Below are 22,377 nucleotides of genomic sequence, written 5' to 3'. Positions count from 1 at the left end.
CAAATCAAAATCAAAATGAGATACCACTTCATCCCCATTAGGATGGCTAGTATTAAAAAAAAAAAAAAAAAAAAACCAAAACCAGAACATAACAAGTATTAGCAAGTAGGTAGAGAAACTGGAACCCTTGTACACTGTTGGTGGGAATGTAAAATGTAAAATTAGCAAGTACGTAGAGAAACTGGAACCCTTGTACACTGTTGGTGGGAATGTAAAATGGTATAGTGCTGTGTAAAACAGTATGATGGTTCCTCAAAAAATAAAAAATATAATTACTATATGATGCAGTAATTCCTCTTCTGGGTGTATCTCCCAAAGAATTGAAAGCAGGGTCTCAAAGAAATATTTGTACACCCATGTTCATAGCAGCATTATTCACAACAGCTAAACCATGGAAGCAATCCAAATATCCACTGAGAGATGAATGGATAATCAAAATGTTGTATATACGTACAATAGAATATCATTCAGGCTTAAAAAAGAAGGAAATTCTGAAATATGCTACAACATGGATGAACCTTGAGGACATTATGCCAAGTGAAATACAAATACTGTATGATTACACATATGTGATGTACCTAGAGTAGTCATAATCATAGAGACAAAAAATAGAATGTTAGTTTCCAAGGGCCGGGGGAAAGGGAGATGGGGAGTTATTTTTTAATATGTATAGCCTTTCAGTTTTGCAAGAGTAAAAGTTCTGGAGATAGGTGGTGGTGATGGTTGCACAATAATATGAATGTACTTAATACCACTGAACTATATGTGTACTTAAAATGATTAAGATAGTAAATTTTATGTTAATTATATTTTGCCACAATAAAAACAATCAAAAAATCAATTACAGGTTGAAATAAAGACTTGTGTTCAAAGAATAAATAGAAAAATATTTTTATGATCTAGATTATACACAGATTTTTTTAAAAGATACAAAAATGCTAATCATAAGGTTTAAAATGATCTTCATCAAAAGATACTATAGAATGTTGAGCCATGCCACCAACAGAGAGAAGTAATTCACAGCACATAACCTACAGGATATTAGTATCCAGAATATATAGTATTTGAACCAAAGTTTTAAATAGAAAAATTATGTGATCTGAACAAACGTTTCATAGAATAGAAGTGACCGATAAAAATCCCAAAGGATATTCAAGCTCATAATTTTGATGTAGTTATCAAAAACAATTTTCAAGTGAAAACCACAGATACCATTTTACACCTATTGGACTGGCAAAAACTCAAATGTCATTCAATGCCAAGTGTTCCTGAGAATACGGAGCAAAAGGAATGCTCACACACAGCTGGAGAGACATAAACTGATACAACCATTTTGGAAAACAACTTGATATTAACTAGTAAAGTTAAACATGAGTACGTATATCCTAAGACCCGAAATTCTACTCCTGCACATGTGCACCTGGACAACATTCCGAGTAATAATGTTTTTCAGGCAAAAAGGAAAAAATTCTCCCAAACTGGAATGAATAAATGTGCTGTGATATTTTCATACCATGGAATATTAGCAGTACAAAAAAGGTACTAGAACTACACCTATTAACATTGATGAATTACAAAACCTAATGTTGAACGAAACTAGAAAGTCATAGGGAAAAATGAATCCATTTTTATGTAGGCTAAATAATAAATAATATATTGGTGATAACAAACTGGGCAGTAATAAATGATACATAATATTTACTATTTTAATCATTTTTAAATATATAGTTCAGTGGTACTAAGTACATTCATATTGTTGTGTAATCATCACGACAGTGTTTAATATTCACGGTATACATTCATAAGTGATCAACTTTAAGGAAAGACAAAGGAGTAATTAACACCAAATTCTGCAGCGCAGTAATTTCTGGTAGGGAGGGGGAAGTGATGGGGTGAGGGCACACAGAGAACTTATCTCTTTTCAGCTATGAGGTAGGTCATGAGTTTTCATCTTATGCTTATTTTAAAAACTCTGTGTGGGTGTGGGTATGCATGTGTTACAAATAATGCATTACCCAATAAAAATGTTAGAGTGCAATGGAAACACACTTAAGGAACAGAGTATATGTCTTTAATTCTTATTTAAAACTCTCATGTTGATAAATTACAGTTTTGTGCAACAGAAGCTAGCAACACGTGTGGAATATCAACAGGGGGCAAGAGTGCCTAAAGAAAAAATTCAGAAATTAAATTTGGATATGTTAACAAATGCGTACATGGTATAAATCAAATAATAATATTCTGTCTAGAACATGTAACACAAAAAGAAAGGAGAGATTGATAAGCTGGGAAAAATTAGAATATGATCATTTTAATTCCACTAGTAGATTTTCTATTTTAATTACACTAAAAGAGGGGCCAGATCTTAGACCAGCTATGGAGGTCTGGGTTTTGTTTTTTTTTTTTCTCTCAACTGATGACTTCACTACTCTTGGTTGAACTATTAAGAATCTTATTTCCAAAAGAAAACAAGAAGGAACCTACAGAAAAGAAACATATGATTAGAAGACAAGAGGGTCTGATTTATGAGGAAAGATTAAAGGATTTAAGCTGCACAGTTTGGCTAAGTGATGACTAAAAGAGAGCATGATAACAGTCTACAAATATTTGAAAAGCATATACCAAGGAGGGAGGATTTGCTGTTTATCTTGGTACAAAGTTGTTAAACTGGCCATGAATGGTTGATGTTAAGGAGAAGGAAACTCAAGCTATCAGGGAAACTTCCTGGTTGAAATGTATGAAATCAAGGGACTTATTCCCTAGGAAATAATGGCAACTTCAATACTAGAGCTACTTGGAAAAGAAAGGCTTCCTTTGACCAGGACAAAGTATTAAAACTAGGTTTCATTTGTTTTTTTATTCCTGGGAATTAAAGTATTCTGAGACTTTCTCTAAGACATTTTTGAAATCTGAACCACTACATTTATGAATAAAAAATTTAAAACAATCAAAATTCATACCACTGACTGATAATTACTCTTAATTTCCTTCACATGTTTTGTTTTGCTTTTGTTGCTGTTGATTTTGTTTGCTTTTATATTATGAACTATTTAAAACTTTAAAAAAGGTATAGGTAAAAAGTAGTAAATACTCATGCACTTACCATCCCAATTAATATATTAGACTTTTTTTTTTTTTTGCGGTATGCGGGCCTCTCACTGTTGTGGCCTCTCCCGCCACGGAGCCAGGCTCCGGACGCGCAGGCTCAGTGGCCATGGCCCAGGGGCCCAGCCGCTCCGCGGCACTTGAGATCTTCCCAAACCGGGGCACGAATCCGTGTCCCCTGCATCGGCAGGCAGACTCTCAACCACTGTGCCACCAGGGAAGCCCCAATATATTAGACATTTGAAATATTAAAGCAGCCTCTGTAGCCCTCCCTAATCTTATTCCCTTCCCTCCCCATAAGGAATAATTAATGTTCAGGATTTGGTTTATATCATTATTATTCAAACCTTTAAAAATTTACCTCATATGTAAATATTCTTAAATAACATATACTATTGCTTTAAAACTGGTACCATGCAGTATGTATCTTTCTACATTCAATGAGCTTTTTTCATACAACTTTAGGTATTTGAGATGAACCTAATTTGATTCTTATAGCTACAATTCACTCATTTCCAAAGCAGTATAGTATTTTCCTGTATTGAATATATAAAAATTTATTTTCCCACTATATCATAATAGACTTTTATTTTTTGGTATTCTGAAATTATAAACAGTACTGCAATGAACATCCTCATACATGCCTCCTTGTGCACGGTGTAAAGTTTTCTCTAGGAATGCAGTCATAACGTGCGTGAACTTTCAACTTTTCTAGATATTGCCCCTCCTACCATTCATGAGAGTCCCTCTGTTCCACATTCTTAACAATATTCAAAACGCATATTTTGATACTTTTTAATTGCTGTTATTCCAGTAATGGTAAAATAATTACTTTTAGGTTCTAATTTGCATTTCCCTGATTAAAAATTAGATATGTTTATTGGCAGGGATAGTATTCAAAATATTTATTGAATATATGTTATAGAACCTGGTCAGTCAGAATGGGCACCACGAGCACCAACACTATTTATCAATCATTCTTTTTCATCTTGTGTGAATTGCCTGTTCATATACTTTGCTACATTTCTATTGGGTTATCTTTTTATTACTAAGTTGATCACATATTCTAAAACGGTGCCATCTGATAGAAATTTCTGTAATGATGAAAATGTTCTATTTTTTAAAATGTTCTATTATCTGCACTGTTCAAATACAGTATTTACTAGCCAGCACTTGAAATGTAAATAATGTGCAGAGAAACTCAATATTTTATTTTACGTAATTAACAGCCAAGTGTGGCTAGTGGCTACCATACTGCACAGCATAGTATTTATAGATATTAATCCTCTATCATCCAGTTTTATTTTACACATTTTACATATTTTTGAAGCCATATAAACATATATTTGTTTTTGCATCCTGTTTTTCTTCCTAATTAACATTTCTCCATGTCATTAAAAGAGCCCTTTAATAAATGATATAATATTCAGTCCCATAAAAGTCTTATAAATTATGTAATCTTTTTTTTTTGTAAAAAGACTTTATTTCTTTTTATTGCTGAATCATATTTCCTTGTATGGATATACCAGCTTTTGGTGGGGTTTTTTGTTTTTTGTTTAACATCTTTATTGGAGTATAATTGCTTTACAATGGTGTGTTAGTTTCTGCTTTATAACAAAGTGAATCAGTTATACATATACATATATTCCCATATCTCTTCCCTCTTCCATCTCCCTCCCTCCGACCCTCCCCATCCCACCCCCCTAGGTGGTCACAAAGCACCGAGCTGATCTCCTTGTGCTATGCGGCTGCTTCCCACTAGCTATCAGTTTTTATGTAATCTTTTTTATTATTAGTCATTTAGATTGAACACAGTTTTTCACTGTAGTCAATAACAATTTTGTCCATAATATTTTTTCTGCATTTTCTATTATTTCTTTATATGTGACCCATACAAAAGTGAAATTAGTGGGAGAAAGAGGATGAACACTTTAAAAGACTTGAACACAGATCTTGCAGTTATTTTCCAGAAAGTTTGTTCTGTCTTCACCAGCAGGGTATGAAAGAACTTATCTCACCATACTTTCACCAGCTTCATAGTAATTTCTTAATATTTGATAATTTTATTATTTAAAATTTTAATTTATTTGATAGTTCATTTTTCATGCATTTATTGGCCTTTTCTTCCTTATGCGTATTGTCTATTCATATCTCTTTTTTTTTACTATTTATTGAGGTCTTCATATTTTTTTAAATTGATAGGATTTCTTCAAATAGTAAAGATATTATCCCATTGTCATATTTGCATGTGACAATGGAATAATATCTTCCTACTGTCTTTCTTCTGACCTCAGATTTTGTATATGATGCTTTGATTTAAAGGAGTTTTCAATTTCCATTTTGATTTTTTTCCTTTGAAATTTCTTAAATTGTTTTCATGGTAGAAAGTCTTTCTCTGAGGCCCCCGCCCCCCAGAAATGAGGTAGACACATGTTTCCTTCTAATTATTATTTTTGTATTTAATAATTTATATGAACTTGATAAAGGTATGAGGTATAGAAATATTTTTCCAAAAAATATTTTTCTAACATTATGCCCTGAAGAATTTTATTTATTTATTTGGCACTCTATCTTCCTTCATAAAGGACTTACGACAATTCACTGAAAAATATTTCTTCCTTCATTGGTTGTAATGTCTCCTTGATCACACCCTAAATTATTACACACACTATGGCCCTTTTTCAGGTAACTAATTTCTGCTGTAGATTTGTTCTACCTACATTTGAGTCAGTATCATAGTGTCATAATATTTTGATATCTGCCAGACGAGTCCCTTTTGACTCTTCTTGTTTATACTTCTCTCAACTATTACTTCCTATATATCCTTCTAGATCAAATTAATTTCCAAAAAAACCTACCCACTCAAAATTTTAATAGAGTATTAAATGTCTAAATCAATTTAAGGAAGAATTGACATATTTATAGTATCTAGCATTCCTATCCAGACATGTGGTACGTCCTTTCATTTAAAATTTTCTTTTATGCCTGTATTTTTTTTTCAGATAGGTAGTATGCTTCTCCTGTTTTGATTACTCCCAAATATCTTTCATTTCTGCTGGTTCCTGCCATTTACATTTTATAATGTTCTACCTTTCTTGTCTTCCACAGAGACTGTTCCCACCTCTCTCAATAGGGAATCTGTGAGAAAAGTAAGTTCTGTAGAAAAGGATTTTTTTTTTTTTTTCCCGCGGTACGCGGGCCTCTCACTGCTGTGGCCCCTCCCGTCGCGGAGCACAGGCTCCGGACGCGCAGGCCCAGCTGCTCCGCGGCCTGCGGGATCCTCCCAGACCGGAGCACGAACCCGCGTCCCCTGCCCCGGCAGGCGGACTCTCAACCACTGCGCCACCAGGGAAGCCCTAGAAAAGGATTTGAGTGACCATTTTCTCAGTTCTCCCAAGGATGGCACTTAGCTAGTACCATTCCAGATGCATACAAGAGCCCATTCCCTACATACAATGGATGCCTTGGGGCATTAGGGCTACATTCTCTCTGGGAATCCTGACTGAGAAGAGCTGGGACTTTTTTTTAAGTTCTTCAAACTCCTACTACTCCTTACCAAGATTTCACTCACAGAAAATGACCTAACTGACTGCTGATACCTCAGAGAGAAATCCCAAACCACCAAACTATCTCAATTTCCTGCCACAAATCCACTTGCATCTGAACTAACCCATTTCTTTTTCCAGTTTTAATGGAGTAAGTGTTCCTTCTCTTCAGGGCCACCTTCTCCACTCGGAAGCTCTTCCCTGCCCACGCCTTCAGTAACCCTGTACTCTCAACTTTCCCCTCTCTTTCATATCTTTGGTCTCTACTCTTTACTGAATCTGTTTTACCAACATTAGAATCATAGTCTAATCTTCCTTCAAAACTAAATGTCAGGCTTCCCTGGTGGCGCAGTGGTTTAGAATCCGCCTGCCAATGCAGGAGACAGGGGTTCGAGCCCGGGTACGGGAAGATCCCGCATGCTGCGGGGCAACTAAGCCCGTGAGCCACAACTACTGAGCCTGCTCTCTAGAGCCCACGAGCCACAACTACTGAGCCTGCATGCTGCAACTACTGAAGCCTGCGTGCCGCAACAAGAGAAGCCACCGCAATGAGAAGCCCGCGCACCGCAACGAAGAGTAAACCCCGCTCGCCGCAATTAGAGAAAGCCCGCACACAGCAACAAAGACCCAAAGCAGCCCAAAATAAATAAATTTATAAAAACAAAAACTAAAAAACTAAATGTCAAGCTCTCCTCCAACTATCACCCTTGACTTGACTAAATTTTCTATGTTCAATGCCACTGCCCATTCGTTTCACAAACCAAACCCCGGCTCTCCCCTGATAATGTTCTTGCTGCAGTCATTAATTATCTCCACTTAACTAATTTAATAGATCTTTTCCAGTTCTTATCTTGATGACCTTTTAGCACCATTTGATAGTAGCAACCATTCCCTCCTGTTGGAAGCACTCTTTTCTCTTGGCTTCTGTGCCACTGTATTCTCCTTCCTCTTACCTCTCTGGATTCTCTTCAGTTATCTTGCTGACCCTATTTTTCTTTCCCACTTTTCACAACACTTTTCTCGTAATGTCTTCTCTTCTTATTTATTTATTTTTTCCTAGACATTTTTATTCATTACCCTGACTTCAATCACCATCAAACCAAATCCCTAAATCCTCTTGTCCAGTCGCATATATCCACCTGCTCACTTCAAGTCTACACTGGATGTTTTACAAGCACATCAAATATGGTAAGTTCCAAACTGAACCCCTTATCTTTCTATTCTTTCTACCTGCTTCTCTTCCAGTGTTTCCTAGCTAAAAGCAGTCACTTCTCTCCATCCCTAGGGCTATAACCTCATTCAGGTATTTTCTTATCCAGACTACCCACACATCTATAACATGATGCTCCTCTTGTTTGCCTGCCCGTATGCCAGTGTTTGATATCTAGCAACGTCAGAGACATTTTTGGTTTTCACAATGAGGGTGAGGGAAGGCTACTGGATTCTAGTGGATAGAAACCAGAGACACTGTGATGTTGCTAAATATCCTACAATGCACAGTACATCTCCCACTACACAGAATTATCTGGCCTAAAATGTCAGTGGTACCGAGGCTGAGAAACCCTAATCTATGCGGTTCCATCTGTCTGGACTCTTCTTCCCTCGGCCCCTACTCCTCCTCCAAACTCCTTCTTATTCTCAGTTCTTTCTTTAAATGTCACTTCCTGCAGGAAGTGTCCTTAACCACTTAAACCAGGTTAACTCTCAAGACACCCTTTATAATTAGTTATGATTATGTGCTCAAGATAGGTTTTTCTGCTACACTGTAAAGGATCAAATCTAACCATTCACTATTTTGCCCCCTCATACCTGTATCACCACATATTTATTGATTAACATTTCAACCATGGGTTAAAAAAATAGAACTTTATTGTGAATTTTTAAGAAAACAAATATCTCAGCCTCAGTTTCCTTAGCTGTAAATTGGCAATATTATCACCCATTTTCCCTACCTCACCGTTCTTAATGTTCAAATGACCTGAAGGATATGAAGGTTTGCACTGACAGTCTCACACCCTGAGCAAACTGATGGCTGGTCACTCTAAGTACAAAATAGTTTTTTAAAATTTCAACTTTGTTAAACAAATTTTATCATAATTTTAAAAAAGTATTTAGAGTATTTTTGAGGCTTTAGAAAGCCCTTAACTGTGCTCATTTATATAATCATCACAATAATGATACTCTATTTTTGCTTCCGGTAGCTTTAGAAAAATGGGTTTTATAGCCTAACCAAAATATTTTAGTTTTATTTTATTAACAAAACGTACACCTGAGTTTTGATTGTGCTCTTCTAAGGAGGAAGCAGTAGACTTGAGAGAGATTTTTCTTTTATTCGATAAAGGGAGGCTTGCCATCTGCATGCTGTACCAGCTAATGGACCCCTGGTACCACCAGTCTCTTCAAAGTGGCAGAAAGAACACCTGAGAGAAAATGACTTAAATTCCCTATTGACATAAACTTCAGTCAACTGAAGTGTATTTCTAAGTCAATATTTTTGCACTTTCACAACCGTTTATCTAATAAAGAGCTATTATTTCATTGATAAAAAGAGCAATCTGGAGGATTTTATTATGTAATTAGCCATTAACTGTATTAAAAGCACTGGTGGAAAGAAATTGGTCATTTCAGAGGGTTGGGGGCTTTATATTATTTCTTAATATGCCTGCATCATTTCACCAAACTAATGGAGTTACAATTTACGTCAGGTCCAAATTTACCACACAACACATTATCATGTGCCCTCAGTTCTGTGGCACCTCCTCTAATGATTAGTGAACTTGAGGATAATGAAGGCCTTATCATGTGCCTAATTAGCCATGCAGGCCCTAATGGTAGTTTAACTCATTTAGATAAAGTCAGTTTGCTGATCTGTTCTTTGGCTGGGAGTAAGAAGGAGGAGGGTAGTCTAGGCAGAAAGTGTGTGCTGTGCACGTGGTGGACCCTTTCTCCTTAGCTCCCACCCCTGCCATCCCCATCTCCAGCCCCAGTGCAGAAGAGATCAGTAAACTGACTAATACACACACACACACACACACACACACACACACACACACACACACAGTGAAACAATCAAGCATAACATTTGGGTTTCTTGATAACTATCAAACGTTTTGTCTAGATAGGTATATGCCAAATATTAATTCTTTCCATATCCTCAGCTGTAGGCTTTCTGTTTATATTTAAATAACAATTTCTTGGATCAATAGTGGTCATTTTTTAAATAATCTTTTCAGTATCTGATATTAGGTAAGGGTAATTGAAAAATTACCCCTCCTAGGGTAATTGCAGGTGTAATTCTTCCATGTAAAGAATCATTAGTTGCCCCAAATCTAACTTAGCTCTGTCTAAAGTCCTCAGCCATTCAAGGGACTCAATAAATAACATTTATTTCTATATTTGCCAATAAGGATGAATAACTCCTATTGTTAAACTTGTAATACATAACAGATGTAAAATAGAAATGAAACTAGTTCTTACCTCATTCTTCAGCTTGCTTCCAGAAAACCTTAAAAATCAGAACATTTTTCATTAGTTAAAAATACATATACAGTTATATCTATCAAGGAAATGCAGAGGACCTACAAAAGTAGTAACTTTATATCACGATCAGTGAAATAAATCTGGAGAAATTTGTTTGATTTTCAAAGGGACCCAAGCATCTTTCTCAACTTACTAACAAAATAAGTCTATTACAGGAAAGTTAAATAAAGGATATTTAGGGAAGTCAGGTAAGATCTGAGGCAATCAAAGCACACTTGATATTAAATATTTGTGCACTCTGGCCTGTATTTTCACTTCACAGTGAGTAGTGGTTAGTAAGCTGACGTTATATTGTTTGTAATATCTGAGTTCATCTTTGTATGACTCGAGTGACTAAAGTTATTTTTTTTTTCCACAAGATACCTTACTTTTAAAACTAATTCATTCTTTTGAGAGCAGTTCTTGGGGAATCGTGCCATAAAGCAATCTCAGGTGCAGATTTAATCATTTGGAGCTCCAGTATTTTAAAAAATAATAATTGCATATTATCACTAGTTTCATTAGATGTCCCCTTACTTGTCAATAACCTCTGCCTGATAGTTGATGACAGATTAGAGCAATATGTTCTTTTTTTTTTTTTTTTTTTTTTTTGCGGTACACGGGCCTCTCACTGTTGTGGCCTCTCCCATTGCAGAGCACAGGCTCCGGACACGCAGGCTCAGTGGCCATGGCTCACGGGCCCAGCCGCTCCGCGGCGTGTAGGATCTTCCCGGACCAGGGCACGAACCCGTGTCCCCTGCATAGGCAGTCGGACTCTCAACCACTGCGCCACCAGGGAAGCCCAAGCTATAGGTTCTTTATATTCATTTGTGTTTTTTCTTTCACAGAGACTCAGTAGCTTAGGTCAGTAGCTTTATCTTACTAAGGTAAGCTGGTATATCAAAATATATGTGATTAGAGATGATTATAATAAACTTTTCATCTTTGTATGATACTGGCCAAGCACATAGATCCTTAAAACAGGTTATCTCTTAGAAAAAAAAATTAAATTTTCTGCCTTTATTTTGTTGAATCTAGCTTGAAAACAGATTCAGCCTTATAAGTAAATACTAATTTGAAAGCAATTCTGCTTCCCTGATTTCTCTTTTACATCTCTCTGGGATCCCTGGTTCACCATTAATTTCTTATTAATGATTGCAAAGTATATTAATTGCCCAGTCATTGTAAATGTCCATACAAAGTTAAAATTAAGGTTTGATGCTTAAAGGAAAATATCTCAATAAGCAAAATTAGTAAGTCATTTTATTCAATAAATATTATACATATTTAAAGACATACAGAACTTATCTTGAAGATAGTCGAACTCTACCTTGTCAGGCCTTTTCCAGAATAAACGGAGTGGTAATATGCACTGCTCTCTTTTATGCCAATCCCATAATAATGATACCTAGAGCAAGAACAGGAACCAGCTCTGCGTTAATGTAGTTTTTTGAAGGGGAAAAAAGAGACTAAAGTAGAATTGAAGTAAACCACAAGTAAGAACTGCAACCTCTTGGTCTGCATCTTCCTTTCCTGATTTTTTCCTGATTAAGTAATATCTTAATGTGTTTAATCCTTCTTTAATGGTAACTAATTCTACTTATGGTCATATTTCTGGCTCTAAGCTTGAAAAAGACAGGAGAATTGCATACTGCTAACCCCCCTCAAACCTCTAAAACATTAGGTTTCAAAAACAAACAAACAAACAAAATTATAATTGCAGGCATTTAACTGCAGGCACTTAAATTTGTAAATGTAGACATTGGCTCTAAGTATATCAAGCGTATCTATCTGCAGGCTGCTTGGTTCAATTTGAATGTGGTCAACTGAATAAGTAAATGGTGGGTTTTCTTTGTAGTACATCTATTGAATGGAGAAAAGAGTATAACATTATGTGTGGGAAAGACGTTGATGTCATGCATAGGAATATGTATGAAGCATCTGACCCTTTGAAAGTTATTTTCCTCATGAGGTATGAGAAGCCCAAGTCACTGTCATTTTCACTTCAAACTTTTGTGCAACAATGGGGAAAAAAACATCTCTGTGATGAATCAATGGAAATATGAAACATGGACTGTAACAGTGTTATGAATAATTTGTTATAAATGTATCTATGGATCCTGAGCCACAGGCAAATGTAGCATCTCTCAAGTTGTACCTCATTCTCCAAAACTGCAGACCCCAGACTTACTCCACGCCCAAGTACAAAGGCTACACATGTGACACAACCACTAGTCAAAGACTGGGTATCTAGTGAGGGTGACCAAAGCCTGCTAATTTCTGCCTTTACGCTTCTTTCCCCTCTCTGCACACCATGCAGCACCATTACCTATTTGGTTATTTACCATTTCAATCTGCATTCATCTAAGATCAGGGAAGGAATGAAATAAAAGAATAAGGGGGTTTCCAGTAGACTTCAGTGTAACCATATCTAAAACTTCATTTCTTAGCATCACCATCTGAGTTTAAAGTGGACAGGACAATGAAGGATCTACGCTTCAAGGCACCTTTGCTGACCTCAGTAATAAAGAAGGGACTTGTCAGAGCAACTCTACCCCTAAATGTTTTCAAGGCTCAGGACGAGAGTACAAATGGAGGCCCACATACCTTACGCCTAATCACTTAAAATATATAAATCAAGCGAACATATTGTGAAATAAAATGTCCCTCTCCTCGTATCTTGACAATGTACCTCCATAATGATCTAGTAGGTAATTCTGAGCTTAGAATGCCTAGACTCCTGGAGTTCCATGAGGAAACATGGTGGTGGGAGGAGAGCTGCTCCCAGCTCCCTTATCTCCCCAGCCTCTGCTGCTTTGTGCACTGTGAGGGGCCTCTTGAGAACACTCCAGCCTCCATGTCCAAGATCCACTCTCACACACACCCCAGACAGCTGCCCCCTGGGGGAGGCACCCATCTGGTCTATGTTTCCTGAGGATGGATGAGGGAAGAGGCCCACTTCGGCCCAGGAGGCAGGCCTGAGACTGTTTGGAATTCTTGGGCCCCACGGACCTGAAATGCGAGCTTGAAGGGGGATGCAGTCTTGGGGGACACATTCACTCAGGCAATGGACTCCTTGTCTCCTGGGAAGGAGATCAGCTGGAGGAGGGGAGGAACAGAGTCCTCTATAAGTATGAGTCCCAGAGTTGGCTTCTCTCCCATTAGGTTCTAAGGGCAGAGGAGTTGCCTCTAATGACCCTGGGCCATTTGAGATGGAGAAGAAAGAGTTTTTAAATATGAAAAATTTGTACATATTATAATAAGAAATGTTTCAGAAAGGGCTGTTATGTTTGAGAAACAGTAATGGAGGGTGATCACGGTAGTGAAGGTATTTTATGAGTGTGGCAGACTGGGAACAAGTTTTCAAATCCTCAGTTTGGGTAGAAGGACAATAGCAGTCTGTTAACCTGAACAGAAGAAACTCCATTTTTACAGTAAGAAAATACTCCTCTGGTAGATAAGGGTAAAGAACCTCTACAGTATATTGGAACAAAGGGAGAAATGAAGGAAATACGAAACTTAAGCAAAGGACATTACAAAAGGCAGCTATATTAATAGAAATTGATAAGGTAAATACCTAAAACCATAACAAATGAACAGATTTAGATGATATTCAGCCAAGCCTATTAGGATTAGTGAGTGAACATGAGTCTGAAATAAGTATAACTATTTTTCTTTATTAGATTTTAGAACTAATATACCAAAGAAAATGTCTTTGCATTAGAAGAAATGAAGCAAGAGATGCTTGAGAACAAGAGCATCTATTACAATGGAAATATATTGCAATTTCATGGTCATTTGCAAAGCTTGCTGTTTGTTCTGTGGATGCTACAGTTCAAATAACTTCATTCTAGCCACTTGCTAAAGCAATACATGTTAAACATTGCTTTAAAAGTTGATAAATCTTCTTTTACTATAACTTTGATCTTCTTGTTTCTCATCTATAATCCTTGTCTCAACATGTAAATAATATTATACCATGGTAAAGTGGTTTGCCATGCAGATTGAGAAGAAACTACATTGCCTTCACGGGTGGTAGACAAAAATCACAAGACAAATCAAAAGGATAACCGTGAGTTCAACAAATATTAGATGGCACACTAATCCTGACCACTGTGAGAGCTGTCAATACAATGATTAAAAACCGACACGGATGACCGAGCCAGGAACATATATGCTTCTGAATTCCACCCTAGTCCATGGTTTCCTGAGCCAGACTGCCTGCGAGTCACAGGACAGTGACCACATTGAGTAGCCCTGAGGCGAATTTTACTTCCATTTTAAAAAAATCACTTGATGAACACTTTTTGTAAAAATGGCAACATCCTTTAGGACCCAGTAAATGCTGAGTAACATGGATTTGTAATTCTTTTCTTACTTAGGATTTTTAAGGAAAGGATATTTTTATTACACAATTCATTTGTTCCTGATTTTTATAAAACAACTGTATTATTTTGCTTCCTCCTTTCTAATCATTAGGGCAGAATATCTTTAAAAATAGAAGTACTTAATACCTCCACTTACATTTACAGTCAAGATTTTACATCTAAAAAAAAAAATCTTTTAAGTAATGTGTTTTATTTGTAGGTCAAATGTAAATGACACCATCAACAAGATACACACTGACACCCAAGGAAGGTAACTTGGTCAGCTACATTCCACTGTACAAATGAGAAGCAGCATGTCCTTTTCTCATTAGCAATGCCTCATAATTTAGACGTGTTGATGTAGCTGAGCATGTTATATCAATACAATCTTATAATTACGCTGGCCCACAGGGAACGAGTGAAAAAGTGAACTCTTTCCTTCAAACATGTATTTAATGCTTATTGTGTGCTACGTGCTGAGCACGTAGAAAGAGACAGATGAGGGTGTCTGCCCTGGAGGAGTTGATAGTCTTGTGGGGGAAAAAAGCATGCAAAGAAAGAACTGCAATACAAAATTAATATGTGTTAAAATTGAAGCAGGTGATAGTAGGTACTAATAGAAATAGTTACCATTAATTGAGCAACTATTACATGTAAAAAATTTTACGTATACTTCATCTCAAATTTCCACAGCAGCCTGCAAGTGAAGTAATATCTCCATTTCAAAGCAAAGTTCAAAAAAGTTTATGTGATTTGTTTGGAAAAAATATGTGAAAAGTTATGGGTTTGAAGACAAAATTCAAACCCAAAGCTCCACAGAGCACTCTTTGTTTCAATAGACTATACTCAAGATGCAAAATATATATGTATATATAATTTTGTATCTCAGTTTTATTTATACTTAGAAGTTCTTAAATGAAATATAGCTTGAATATGCTTGCACTCAGCATATACACTCTCTCTTCAACTTTAGCATGAATCTTTAAGAATTGATAACTAACTTGAATCATTAAGAACTATACCATTGATCTGAATGTTTCATATTTGAAATTCCATATATAAACAGACTCCCTCTAGAATATAAGCTCCCTATAGTAGGAGCTCAATAAACATTTGTTGAATAAATAAATTTATAATATGAAAAAAGTTAAAAATAACAATGTGTCATAAAGAAAATTTTATAAGCAGGAATTTTTAATAAAGGGCATGCATATAGTATCATATACTTAAACATAGCACAATTTAAAATCTGGTAGAGATTAAAAAGACTCTTGTCTAATGTGATGTAAGGAAATCTACTAATTCCTTTAACTCTACCACTAGTACTGTGTAAACTTATCTATTTCTATCAGTTACTTGCCCTCCATAAATAACGCATGCTTTCCTCACTGTGTGCCTTTACTTTGTTGAGCTCTGTTGGGAATGCCCTTCTTCCTGCACGTCCCCATTTCTTATCTGTGCCTCAAGGCACAGCTTCAACACATGAAGCTTTGCCTGGTCTCTTAGGCAAAATTAATTTCTCTGTCCTTTGAACTCCTCTCTTGGTCAGTTATCCCATGGAGCTTTGCATCTCGTACCAATGGTATATGTATACACGGCTTACCTCCCCTACTAACCTATAAGATTTGGAGGAAGGGAATTTCATCTTCCCCTTCATTGTGTTCCCCCTTAGAAATTACTGTAAAGAAAAATCCTTATTTATTGGACCAGTCAATGTGTTCTGCTAGAAATCTGGAAACTGATAAAACACAAATTCTCTTAAAGCCAGTTGTTTTCAATAACTGCTTCCTAGGACTGTGCCTTTCCAGGTACTGGTAAAATATTGGCGTTGAACAAAAGTTGTATCCTTAAACAATGTATATAAAGGACATGCAATCAGCGTATTTAGATGGAAAGACTAGAAATTGCTGGAAATACAAATCTCAATATTTTGCAATGACCATTGTAATGCTTTAGCACATTTCATATCCAGTTTCTTCTGGAGCCAATAAAATAATCTTGCCCTTTAATCTTCCTTCTAGTGTAACTAGGAACATGTTATCGTCTGTCTGAGTGATGATTTAGTGTCTTTGAGAAGAGATAATAAATGAGCAGCTCTCTGTCTTCCTAACAGCTGAAGATAAACCTCGTAAAACTGGGGAGAGTAATTTCATACAAAGTATACATGGATTTTTTCATCTCACTTGCAACATATTATATCACTACTTTGTTGTTAATATATTACCCTAAAATAAATCTTGCTAGGAAATATTTGCCAGAAATATTCTAGCATAACAAGAATATATACAGGTAAATGTTGAATAAAAAGTGAGGTTTGCCTCACTGTGGGCTAACTAGTTTTTAAAATTTATATACCAATAGCTAATGTCTATCCTGTAGGTTACTCTGAATAAAGATTCCCAAACATTTCACAGTTCTTTCTCCCTATATGATTTTTATTTTAAAAGATATATGATAACTGCTTAAAAATCCTAGATATGATTAGCTAATTTCTCTAAGAAAATGTTTGCATAATACAAGTAGTCTTTGTGATTATCTAACAAAATTGTCTTCATTCATTAGCATCAACTGTCCTTAGCCTTGTATCAAGTGACAGATATCATTTACATTTTAGGAATAAAGAAGAATAATTAATTAATTTTTATGCCCACATTTTAAAGTGTTATATTTTAACAGGACAAATGAAATTATTGCTCCTCTTTTTAGTACTAAAGTATTTACCTTGTGTCTAATACTTTTCTTCATTTGCTGATCAATTTATACCTGCACCTATATTTCTTCTTTTCCATTTTGTCATTATATAGAATTCCTGAAACATATGTTCCCACTGAGCTAGTAGCCCTGATGTTAGTTTACATTATACAAATGATAACTGATAAGGAAATGATGGGATTAAGTTGTTCAGGGAGTTGCAATAACTTACTATGATAAGAGCAGCTGCCATATCAGTTTTATTAACCCACTAAATCACTACTAATAAATAAGATAATAGCTTTTATCCGTCATGTCTGAAAACCAAGATTTGACTGATCAAAGTCTACAAGAAATTAAAATGTAACTTCAAATCAAACAGTTTACTGTGTGCATGAAATCTCATGAAATCTAATTGGTGGGCTCAACTGTGTTCTCCCTTACCCTGCTGAGCCATTTTGAGCAAGAGTGGGACGTGGCCTCTTTTGCTAATCATTGTATCTTCAGGACCTAGTCAGCACCAGGACAGACGAAAAATGTTTACTGAATAAATGAATATTGATAATGAAATTGTTTTGACAGCATGTACCCTATCTTACTATTGTTTGCACCTCAAAAACTCTTTGGCACCATGCTTTGTCATCAATATAAATATGAATGGATTGATGATCCTTGCTATAATACATTCATAACATAAAATAGGCAAGAATTACTTTTCATTAGATACTCTTTGTACCTATAGAATTTTGATTCATTTTCATTTATTCAAAATCTAAATTTAAAAATTTTGGGACTTCCCTGGTGGCACAGTGGTTAAGAATCTGCCTGCCAACGCAGGGGACACGGGTTCGAGCCCTGATCCGGAAAGATCCCATGTGCCGCAGAGCAACTAAGCCCGTGTGCCACAACTACAGAGCCTGTGCTCTACAGCCTGTGAGCCACAACTACTGAGCCTGGGTGCCACGACTACTGAAGCCCACGCGCCTAGAGCCCTTGCTCCGCAACAAAGAAAAGCCACAGCAATGAGAAGCCCAAGCACTGCAATGGCCCCCGTGATGCAACTAGAGAAAGCCCGCGCAGAGCAACGAAGACCCAACACAGCCAAAAATTAAAAAATAAATAAATAAATTTATTTAAAAAAATTTTGCACAGGAAGAAAAAAAATTATTAGCATTGGTGGTAAATCAAAGAGAAGAAAAGAAAAACACAAAAGCAAAGTCAGTTTTTATCTTGGTTTTCAGAACATGCAGAATCTGCCATTGGGATTGTTGGTTTTCTTGGCAGGGAGGGGATGGTAAGAGAAAATGAAGGGATGGAGCGCAGAGCTTATTATTTATTTATAAATTAATTAATACCAAATTTATTCATATATTAGAAATAATTCAATAGATATTTAGTGATAGTATGTTTTGGGCACTACGACAATACAAAGTTTTACAAAATTACTAGGAAAATTGGGAGAAATTATAAATTCCTGTTTCTGCAAAATATACTTACTTCTTCATTTATATTTCTATATCATCAATTGTTCATATTTCCATATACATAAAAATGTTTTTCAAATGTAAATTTTTAAATATTAAACATCCAATAGAAATGATGATTGTGAAGATAATATACCAACACAGAGAACATTTTGGACAAAAATTAAAAGCAGAAAGCAAAATTGTGTTTGTGCTACAAATTTGCTTTTATAGAAAACATAAATATCTCTAAACAAATATAAAATAATTTAAAATGCCTTATGATTGATGCTTGAGAAATGTTGTTAGCTCTCTGAAGAAGAATCTAATATATTAATTAACATTTAAAACTGTTAGATCAGAAAAAATAAATAAGGAACCTCCATACTGTTCTCCATAGTGGCTGTATCAATTTACATTCCCACCAACAGTGCAAGAGGGTTCCCTTTTCTCCACACCCTCTCCAGCATTTATTGTTTGTAGATTTTTTTTTTTTTTTTTTTTTTTGTGGTACGCGGGCCTCTCACTGTTGTGGCCTCTCCCGTTGCGGAGCACAGGCTCTGGACGCGCAGGCCCAGTGGCCATGGCTCACGGGCCCAGCCACTCCGCGGCATGCGGGATCTTCCCGGACCGGGGCACGAACCCGTGTCCCCTGCATCGGCAGGCGGACTCTCAACCACTGCGCCACCAGGGAAGCCCTGTTTGTAGATTTTTTGATGATGGCCATTCTGACTGGTGTGAGATGATATCTCATTGTAGTTTTGATTTGCATTTCTCTAATGATTAGTGATGTTGAGCATTCTTTCATGTGTTTGCTGGCAACCTGTATATCTTCTTTGGAGAAATGTCTATTTAGGTCTTCTGCCCATTTTTGGATTGGGTTGTTTGTTTTTTTGATATTGAGCTGCATGAGTTGCTTGTATGTTTTGCAGATTAATGGAACAAAATGGAGTTATTTGTAGTGATGTGGATGGACCTAGAGTCTGTCATACAGAGTGAAGTAAGTCAGAAAGAGAAAAACAAATACCGTATGCTAACACATATATATGGAATCTAAAAAAAAAAAGAAAAGAAAAAGAAAATGGTCAGAAGAACCTAGGGGCAAGACGGGAATAAAGATGCAGACCTACTAGAGAATGGACTTGAGGATATGGGGAGGGGGAAGCGTAAGCTGTGACAAAGTGAGAGAGTGGCATGGACATATATACACTACCAAATGTAACACAGATAGCTAGTGGGAAGCAGCCACATAGCACAGGGAGATCAGCTCCGTGCTTTGTGACCACCTAGAGGGGTGGGATAGGGAGGGTGGGAGGGAGGGAGACACAAGAGGGAAGAGATATGGGAACATATGTATATGTATAACTGATTCACTTTGTTATAAAGCAGAAACTGACACGCCATTGTAAAGCAATTGCACTCTAATAAAGATGTTTAAAAAAAGAAAAAATAAATAAAATTTATACCTCAAAAACTCAAAAGTTCAATTAAACAATATTTTGTTGATATGACTGATATGGGAAAGAAGAAGCTTTATCAGGTGACAAAGCACAAACTTTAGAGCCAGATAAACCTTGATCTAAATGCCAACATTGTTATTTTATAGTATCTGTGTGGCCTTGAGCAAGTCAGTGATCTTTGAACTGCAGTTTCCTCCTTTGTAAAACACAGTAATTCCAATCTTGTATTGTCATTGTGAGGATTAGAGAGTGTGTGTGTCTGTGTGCATGTGTGTGTGTGTGCTGCTCAGTAAATAATAACTTTTAATTGCATTGCTGATTTTTGGATGTATTGTGAATATCATATTATTAATTTTATATTATTATTAATAATTTCATTACTATTAAGGATAGTGAGGTTGAAAGCATATTCATGCCTCCATTCATTCCTGTACTTTTCCATTTAATTCTCACACCAAACCTGTAGATAATGGCATATCCAACTTATTGATGAAAAGCTGAACAGCTCATCTAGTTGTATATGGGAATATGGGATTAAAGCTCAGATTTGTCCAATTTTAAGCCTCATACTCCTAACCACCAGGCAACTCTGCCTTTTGATATATTATCTTCCAAGATAAAAAAATCTAAGGGTATTTCTTGGAAATAAAGTCAGGAAAAGTATCTCGCTAAGTATAATTACATCAGAATATTAACAAGGACAAAATACACAAACTCTACATCTTGCCATATCTTTCAAAATACTTAGTTTACATATAGAAAAAAATTTTCCCCATGATACGAAAATACCAAAATATAATATGCAAGTTATAAAAAGCAAATGGCACATCAGGTAAGTAGGAAAAAATTCAAATTGTTAATGTTATGCTCTTGGGCATCTGTTCTCAGATATCAAACAAATTGCCTGAAGTCACTACATATTGTTACAACATAAACCTACACACTGGAGCCTCATTGTGTCACAATGGACAAGGTTAATGATTCATCCCTAATCCTAAAGCCTCCTTCTAGGATTAATTGACTTTCTCTGCAGCCTGCCTGCCTGTCCTCTTGTAGATCCTGTGAAGAGGATTTCTCTGCATTGCTTTGCCTCTTTTTCCACCATCTAACTATCTCAAACACTATCTAATCTTTTCTCTACCTACACAAGTCAGTAGGAATCAATTCAGTAGAAATTAGGCAGTTAAACTGATTCGACTTTGAAAAAAAGCTGACTTGGTTAGAAGGAATGAGCCAATTTTGTCTTTTTCAATCTGGCATTTCATTTCTCAGGCCACAATACTATTCACATTAATAGGAATCAATTAAATGATATAAATTGATAATCTATTATGTAGCAGACCACAGAAATAGTATGAAAATGGGTGAGACAAAGTCTCTGTCCTCAAAATACCACCTTTTAAGGGGAGGAGATAAGTTAATTTCGCATTAGGGTAGGTATCAAAAACTGCTATGAGGGTGCAAAGAAAAGACTACAAAACATCAAAAGGCTAAGAAAAGATTCAAAAGAAGAGGAAGTTCAGGAGACATTCTTTTAAATGGATAGGATTTCAACACACCTCTAGGGGAAAGGGCATTTTTCATGGAGGAAGACAGCATGAACAAAACAGTGGTGGTTGAGAGGGAAGCAAAGGGGACTGGGCAATAAATTGGTGAGGGCATAGGCTGCATGCTGAAAAGTGAGAAGTAGATAATAAGGTAAGAAAATGGTTTGGGACTAAATCATAATGGACCTTGAATGTCAAGGTGAGAAAAGTTTGTCATGAGCAGGCGAAAATGTCTGAGCATGACAGAGAAATGATTGAACTTCAGAAGGTCAGTTTGGAAGAATGGTATTGAACAGACTAAAAAGACAGAGTCAAGGCCAGTTTTTGAAAGTGAGAATGGAGAGAGAGATTCAAGAGAATTCATAATAAATTAGGATCTATTTTTTGGCAAGTGACTGAGCCAAAAGACTGAGCTAGCCAATAGAATAACCACAAGTTACATGTGGGTATTAAGCAGCTGAAATGTGACTAGTCTGAATTGTGATGTGCTGTAGGTATAAAATACACACAGGATCTCAAACACTTGGTAGGAAAGAAAGAATGTAAAATATCTCATTAATAATTTTAATTTTTATTATATGGTTAAACGATCATGTTTTGGATATGTTGGATTAAATAAAACTTAGTAAAATCAGTTTCATCTGTTCCATCTTACTTTTTTAATATGGCTACTAGAAATT

General features: G+C 36.1%; 1 protein-coding gene across 1 annotated transcript in view; it reads right to left on the bottom strand.

Moving 5' to 3' along the window:
* The window catches only part of RFX6 (regulatory factor X6), a 55,578-nt gene that overhangs the window by 26,765 nt on the left and 6,436 nt on the right, over positions 1-22,377 (bottom strand). Inside the window, exons 5-6 of the mRNA XM_030853610.2 lie at positions 11,500-11,577; positions 10,128-10,155 (exon numbers count right to left, since the gene is read on the bottom strand). Of these exons, the coding sequence (XP_030709470.2) occupies positions 10,128-10,155; positions 11,500-11,577 (106 nt within the window). The remainder of the gene's footprint in view (positions 1-10,127; positions 10,156-11,499; positions 11,578-22,377) is intronic.

The sequence above is a fragment of the Globicephala melas genome, chromosome 14, assembly GCF_963455315.2.
Source record: "Globicephala melas chromosome 14, mGloMel1.2, whole genome shotgun sequence".
Lineage (NCBI taxonomy): Eukaryota > Metazoa > Chordata > Mammalia > Artiodactyla > Delphinidae > Globicephala > Globicephala melas.
This window is presented reverse-complemented; position numbering and strand designations above follow the sequence as displayed.